The sequence below is a fragment of the Varanus komodoensis genome, unplaced genomic scaffold (assembly GCF_004798865.1).
Source record: "Varanus komodoensis strain SLA01 unplaced genomic scaffold, ASM479886v1 scaffold7_1, whole genome shotgun sequence".
Lineage (NCBI taxonomy): Eukaryota > Metazoa > Chordata > Lepidosauria > Squamata > Varanidae > Varanus > Varanus komodoensis.
In genome coordinates, this window is record NW_025336479.1 from 1,039,913 (window position 1) to 1,048,134 (window position 8,222).

Sequence of the window (8,222 nt, forward strand, 5' to 3'; positions counted from 1 at the left end):
AAGGTATTCCCAAAGCCCTTAACACAAATACTGCAGGTCAGTCTCCCTGCTGATGGTAATTTTCTCCTAGTCTAGACAGTAGAAGGAAGCACAATAACTAGGTATGCAATCTGATGAAACAGCAGGCAACTCATGGATTTGGCATATACCACAGCAGCCGACTGGTCCAAAGCTCAGTGTTATAATGGCAGAGAAAAATAAGCTGTTTATTTTAAACAAGAAGTTTATTTAAACAACAAGACGGAAGGGAAAACTATCCAAGATCATTTTTTTGTTTAGAGTAATTTACCCCTACTTAAAGACAGATTGCTCTACATGTAACAGCTACGTACAAAAAAGTTATAAAATCGTCCTTGGTTGTACAACGATAAAAGAAAAACATTGAAATTATCCAATCAAATAAGGTATGCAAGGTTTTGTTTTTTTCCAACAATGAGAGCAAAATAACTTACTGGAATATAAAGATAAAAGTTAGAAGAGCATGCCACTAATGGAGACGTGGGGTATTTTCACAGACCAGTTTGTTTTTACCACCCCATCTCCATATGATGTTGATCAAAACATACCATTGGCCATTTAGTTAAAAAAAATATGCATGTCTGTGCACATACACCAGTTACTTTATGTACAATAGAAGGAATAGGAAAAGAAATAAAAGAAGAGAGAAAGCTATACTGCAGTAGTCAAGAGGTGGCTGAACCGAGTCTTGCTTTTCTAATTGTGAATGTGTTGTCTGTGGGAAGGGAAGTTTGGTTCTCTCTTTTAGTACACTCCTCCTGTCTGCTGCTGGAACACATCAATTGTATCTTCATCCTCCATTTCCAACTGTAAAAAGGTTAGAAATTAAACTCACATTATAACACATCTTTCAATTCAAACATGGCATTTTTGTTATGACCAATAAATAAGTAAATAAACCCCAACACAAGAAGAGCCTCAGAATCTAACACTAACTCTGGCAGCATGAATGTGATACCCTGTTTTCTGCTGAACAATTAACTCATTCACAAGTATTTTAGAAAGTGAGGTTTGTTTTACTTCTAACATATATTGGGACTTCTCAGACTCAATGGGTCAGATCTAGGACTCTGTGCAGAGTGGTTTTCCTGCCTCTTCTTCTCCAATGCAACCTCTGAAAGTGATGGTCTCAAAGAATGGCCTCTCCCAAAGATTTAAGCACCACACAGGCTTATACGGTAGTCTTTCAGGTAGCTTGGTCCCAAGCTGTACAGGATTCAGGCCATAACCTGAATCCTGTCTGGAAACAGACCAGCCAGCAACGAGGCTGGCGTAACAAGGGAGTTGTGTGTTTCCTGTGATCAGCCCCAGTCAACAGTCTGGCTGCAGCATTCCAGACCAACTGAAGGTTCTTAACAGTTTTCAAAGGCAGTTCCATGAACAGCACATGCAGCAGTCTAAATGGTATATAACTAAGGCGTGTATGACTGTGGCACACTAGTATTAGAAAAAATGAAATAGTTGCATTTAACAAATAACTGAACAAATATTTTACATACAGGAGGATTACCAATTTTTTTCTAAATCAGCATTATCTGGTGACAAAGATGACAGTTTAAATAAGGTCTAGTATTAAACCACTCTTTGGTTAATATCTGTACCCTTGTTTTTCTGTCTAGGAATTTTTCACTAGATTCAATTTTACCTGTGCAGGTGTATCTGTTTCATTGATGGGCTGCCCATCGAACCGGAATCTGATTTGCCTCATTGACAAACCCTATATGAAGCATAAATAGAAAATAAGCAACAAGCTAAATACTGCTCAGTTGACTCAAACAGCTATCATCCTACTTACTTTCTTAACATTGTATATTACTTTTGTATTGACAATAAGTGTACCAAAATCTACATTAGCACTGGGATGGATTACATGTCAAATTTACCTAGTAAGAGTGCTCAACTGTGCCCCTATTGGTTTCGTTTGGGAGATGCTACATTATTAGATAACTTCAAATCCAGAAGCAGTGATTTAACATCCATAAATTTAAGTAAAACTGGAGGAGGAGTTGGGATAACCAGTCTCAGAAGTGTGGTCACCATTTACAAGAGTCAAGTCACTACAAAGTAAGCTTTTCCAAATTCAGGAGACTTCTCCAAGACTGCACTACCTTTTAAATTTTAACAGACAGAAATAGCTATTTCTGCAATACTAGCCATTGCTTGTAAGTTCTACCAACCAAACATAAGGATTGGATCAATCAATTCTATGGCCATTAGACAGAGCCTAAACAGCCATAGGATTTTTCATTTTCCCTGCTATGAGGTCAGAAAATTTATCTGCTCACTGCTGAGAATCAGTGCTTGAAGTTTCTTTTTCACAGCTGGTACATAAAGAACTGCACCGGCTGCTTCTCTGTGGTCATAAAAGTAACATTAGTGGGGGGCTTTGGGGGTGTTCCAGTGGGAAGGGAGGGAAAGAAATTGGTACCATCAAGATAGAGTATATCCCAGTGCCATCTCAGCCCCCTTCCCTTCTTCTCTAAAGCAGCACACCTCAGATAACCAAAATTGAACTCGAAGGACTGCTTGCAAGTAATCTATCTAGAGCAAGAGGAGAGCAGAAGTGACCTGCCACACATAGGATGCCCTTGACCCTTTAAATTCAGAGGGTTACAGGCATCTCCACAGGACTGCACCATAAGAGGTTTAAAGTTTCTGTATGAAATGTAACTTTATTCTGTCTGCTTATGTGCACTTTGTTTCTTTTGGCTCACATCATATTTAAAAGAATGGATCATTACAGAGCTTTTACTACCAAAACAGAAATAATATTTACCTTCCAAAAGTTATCTTGAAAAGTTATGGAATAGTTCTTCTCAGACAATGTGCACTGAATAATACCTATTATTCTTACATCACTTTTTTGCATGAAAAGTTATTAAAGTGAAGATGAGACAGTGAACTTAGTTGCAAATACCACTATCATTAAGTATATGCATTAACCATCATTCTCAGTTAAAAAATAAACCACCAGGACAAGTCTTTATATTAAATCCTGACTGCTGTGCCCTCCCTAGCCTACTCTGCTCTGTTCCATATTTCTGTAGCTGCCACAACCACTTAACCACACACAATTAGCCACAAGTAGAAATCCTTAATTGTAAAGTTCTGTACTATGGCCAACTTAAGTACTTCCAGGATCAGGACATTCTATGCCTGAAGCTCAGCTGGTCTCAGTATTTACCTGATAATCATATCTGAGATTGGACATGATTTTTAAGAATCCTATTCAATACTACCAATAAAGTCAATCACTTTTCATTAGGAAAAGCAACACCTACAGGCAGTCCCCAAGTTATGTACATCCAAGTTATAAACAATCCATACTTATGAATGAACTGCCATAAACCCTATTAATTTTTTTAAAAACTACACTGGAAAATCATTATTACCATAAAGAGAGAAAGGAAGTAAGAAAGGAGGAGGTACCCTCCAAAGCACCACCACGGAGAGAGAGGAAGTGAAAGGGGAGAGAGGGAAAGCCTTCAAAGCACCACCACAGAGAGGGAGGAAGCGAAAGGGTAGATACAGAGGCCTCAAAGCAGGCCTTCCTGCAAAAAGGAGGCATTGGTTTAGGCAATGGGGAGGGCACAGAGATATTTACTTTTCCCAATTTCATAAGGATCTTGCACCCCTAACTCCAACAAATGTGGAGGGGCGGCTATATGGGATCCAACTTACATACAAATTCAACTTAAAGACAAAATTCTGTTTTCTCAGGAACAGAACTTGTTTGTAACCCAGGGAATGCCTATAGTACAATACCAACAGCATTTGCTATTATGACAGGTTTTCTGGGGAAACTGTCGTGCCATCAAATGCTGCTTACGCAGTACTAGAGGTTGCTTATGTTAATACAACACAATTTACATTAGTGGTAGCATCAGATAGGATACTTCCCATGATTAAGTTTATTTTGGACTTATTTTTTTAAAAACTTCCTGGGGTGCACCATTTTGCCTGGCTAAAGTCTACTGTCATCAGCTTTCACAGGGATAAGGACAGCCTTGCTTCAAATATCATAAAGTACATGATAGGCCAATGACAATCCATTCCTCTAAAATTCATTCTTTGAAAGTACTACACAATACAGACTAGCCTCATTATATTGATAGTACTTAAGAATAGTTGAATATGAAAAATCTTGTGCCAGCAGAAGGGTTATTTTTAGATTTCTACTGTGTTTCTCCCAAACAGTTCTATAGACATCTATTATACTATAGATGAGTACATCAATTAAATTCACTAAAGAATACTAAATTTTTAAATGCAGTAATTCTGTCTGTCTCTCAACCTGAGTTAAGAATCCAATCTACTGTAAAGAACATAGCTACCAAAAAAATGAGACAGCACCTCTTCTTTTCTATAGCATAGCCACAGCATGCTACATCAGAAACAAATGAATCAGAAGGCACGCACTGCAACATATACGCTAAAGCCAACCCCTTACACTGAAGCCTGCCAATTACTCTTCACTGTAAGAATTAAAAACAGTTATTGTTCACAATGGCATCTTTTAAATTTGGTACATTTAAGTGATATGTCCTACAAGTTCACAGTTAAGGGCAAAAGAGAGAGAACTTTGGAAATCCACTAAATGTCACCTGAGACTTACATGAGCCCAAATTATCCAAATGCTTCAGGAGTCAGTGATAATAGTCTCAAATCACCCAAGGATGGCAAGTATTACTATCTCTGCTTATTGGGAGCTTTACTAGTCCAATGTGCAAGTATGCACCTTTTGAAACTGATCCATTTCCAAGGAGAGCCTTAATTCAGTAAGAACACTTACACATTCAAATATTCTGTAACAACATTCCCTTTGTATAATCCTCAGATCTCCAGAAGTTTTAGGATCAATTCAAAATCAGAAGTGGAAAAGAAGCACATCATTAACTTTGATATAACAAAATATCACAGAATTTCAATAAGGTGTTTCATATATCCCACCACATAATTGCTAAACTAGTGCCATTATTCTGAAAAACTTTTCAAAGGTATTTTGAGTAATCACATTTTCTTTATTGTAGCAATGCTGTATTTTACTTTTCTTAAAATTATAGGTGCAGGTCCATGAAAACCTGCAGGGGAACCTAGATGGTGCCAAGAAGTTTATTTTGACTAGAGTTAAAATACTGAGTATACCATGGAACGTGCCATGTCACTGTTCCCAACCCCAACCATTTTCAATTCCAGAAAATGGCTATCAGCTCACATTCACTATCTCGAGTGGTTACAGTAAAATTATGGAAATTAGAATACAAAAACAAATACCAGAAAAGTTAAGGTTAACTATTGTCAGAATCAAAGGGCCTAGCACAATGCCTGCTGAAGGCTTCTGCTTTATTCACCAGGTTGGCATCCACAAAGAGCAATGCAGCATTTGTCTTCCTAATAGGAGCAAGCCATGCAGTAGGCTGAACAGAGAAAACAAGCCTTTATTTTTCCAGATTCTAGCCAGCTTATCTTGACAACAATAAAAGTTATAACTGGATGCATTTTCATTAAACATGGATTATCACAGAGTTAAAATGCTTTGAGCATCCATATGACCATCTCACCTGTCGTTCGCAATAAGCTTTCATTAGTTTGCTAAGTGGTGTATGCCTTTTAATCTTAAACTGCACCACAGATCCATCTTGCCCTGCAACTTTCAGATTAATGTGGTCATTATTTTCAGTCTTCACTCCTTCCTGTAAGGGGGGAAAAAGCAGCATGTTTTTAAAGGTAAGTCATTCCTCTTAGTAATAAATCTTTGGGTTCAAGGTTCAGCTCATAGTCTCCAATCCTGAAGACTGGCCACAACAGCTTTCAACTTAGAAATACAATTCACTTGTCATGAATCTGTAGGTAAAATTCTAGAGACCTATCAGGTAACAATGGGTCACAGAAGCCAGGACAATTAGACCATGCAACAACTTCCAAGCTTCACGTTTTAAGTAAAAATATGGGTTAATCAATTTCCTTACTATGCAATATTCTCAGCACTGAATCCCCAAACTAATGAACCTCATTAAGGCTGCAGTCCCACACACACTTACCTGGTAGTAAGTCCTTTTGGACTCAGTGAGGCTTACTTTTGAGTAGACACGCATAAATAATCTGAGAAATTAACTAACATAGTATAATACCAAACATTTGTAAGACATCGTGTTAACTTTTGACAGAGACAACAGTTCTAAAGGGTTAATGTGATAGCATGCAGCTGTAAAGAGCACAGTAGTTAATTTTATCCTTCTTAAGAAAGCTGCATCTATTCTTGGAGCTTTAGCTTCTAACATGCTAATTACAAACACCTCCTCTTGCTTTATTTGAACTAAGCCAAGCATTAAGTTATTGTTCTAATGTATACAACTCCTCAGCACATTATTTCACACTTGTTCTGCTCCATCAACAGGGTGAGCTCATAGAACTAACAGAGTTTTATTTTTAAATCTCTCTCCAGTAAAGACATATTACAAATATGGCTATTTACCTTAATTTAAATGTTGATTTTTTAAAAGTGGCAGATACTAGTAAATCCATGAAAGTCATAAAAGCTCTTGGATGTTTACCTTTAATATACAAAGCAGTGGGAAGCACAGAAAAACAATACTAAAGAACTGGACTAGCTTGGTGAAGCTTATAAGCATGGAACAAGCAATCGTTAAAACCTATGTACCATCAACGAGTTTGTGCATGGAAAAACCTACTTCAGTAAACTATAGAACTACTTAAGGTTGTGGGGAGTGATAAAATTCTTCCAAGCCAGTTTAAAGAACATTGCTTAAGGTATGGCTATCCCTTATTTCAGAAAACAATATCTGAGCCTCATAAAACACTTTCACCTCCACAGAACCTATGTCTATAACACTCATCATCAAATACATAGCATTCAAAACTCTACATGGATGCTCTCTCTGCCTACTGCCAGTGCGCCCAGTATCCCCCCTTCCACACATACAAAGATCTGTTCAGCAAGCACAGGATTGTATCCAGTCTTAATTTAAAGTCCCACACATTTCAATGGGTCTACTTTAGATTGAACTTACCCTGAATACAGCTCCCACACGAGGCTTTCCGGCTCATCGAGAAAATGCACAGTCCCACGGCACTTATCTTTCCCCTGCACACCACCACGTACAAAGCCAACTCCTCACGTTCCCGTCCCCCTTTAAAACGTTATTCTACTCAGCCGCCTTAAGCGGCAAGCCCTTTCATGGCTCAAGATCCCGCAGAGTCCTGGAGAGGCCGGGTGCCCTTGGAGCAGCCCAGATTTTGGCGCCTCCGAAGTCACACTCAAAACGAGGCAAAGAAGGAAAAGGGAAACCCAGACCACCAGCTGCCAGTTAACCCCTCGGGAGAAGACAGAAAAGGGGTTACCTGCTGCCGAACTACTCAGGGAGCACCAGCGTGCGGGCGGCCGACGGAAGCAACACAAAGAGGTTTTTCTAACATCCCCAGTCAGTAAGGCTGCGAACGGCGCCCAGCACGTGAGGGACTAGCACCTATTTCTTTTTTTCTAAACGGCGGATCGGGGATGGATGGCGAGGAAAAAAGTCTGTTCGGCGGAAAGCGAAGCAACACCCTCCCGTGGAAAGGCAAGAAGGGATCCCCGCTTCAAAGGAGCTGGGGGAACGAGGTCCTCGAAAGGGCACCCCGATTCCTCGTTCCCGCCCGTCCTCCGGAAAGAAACCAGACTAAGAGCTGGGGGAGGGGAGGAAAATGGCGCGCAAGAACCGGCGCGGCGGAGCCAGCGCTGCGCTGCGCTCCCTCCTCCCCCCACATGCCGGTTCGCAGCCCTCCCCTCGCTCACCTTGGGCTTCTCGTCAGCCATGGCGAGTCCGCGGGGTCTCGTCCGCTCCAAGCACCTCACAGCAAGTGGGGGGACGGAAAGATGAAAAAGCGACCACGACGGCCGAGACAGAAAGGCTGGGGGAGGGGGCGAGTGTGCGCGCACGTACTGCCGCGGGGCCGCGCCTCGGCTGGCGAGAGCGCGCACGCACTGTCTTCCCCTCCCCCTTCAGCCGCATCCCCATTGGGCCTCAGCCGGCGAGTGCGCGCAGCACCGTTACATAACTCCGAGGAGAATGGCGGAGGGAGGGGAAAAAGCTTGCGTGCGTGCGCGCACCCCGCCGTGTCGTCCGCGCCCATGTCCAACGTGCGCGCACCCCGCCAGGCGCAGCGAGCTTTGCTCTTGCTCGTGAAGAGGGTATTGTCTTTTC

General features: G+C 41.0%; 1 protein-coding gene across 1 annotated transcript; it reads right to left on the reverse strand.

The window, feature by feature from the left end:
• Positions 1-205: 205 nt before the first annotated feature.
• On the reverse strand, positions 206-8,012 carry SUMO2 (small ubiquitin like modifier 2). Its single transcript, XM_044453815.1, has 4 exons — positions 7,814-8,012; positions 5,580-5,711; positions 1,664-1,735; positions 206-825 (listed from the first exon to the last, which is right to left on the reverse strand). The coding sequence occupies exons 1-4, from the start codon at positions 7,832-7,834 to the stop codon at positions 763-765; spliced, it is 288 nt and encodes a 95-aa protein (XP_044309750.1). The 5' UTR covers positions 7,835-8,012; the 3' UTR covers positions 206-762.
• Between the last annotated feature and the right edge of the window lie 210 nt (positions 8,013-8,222).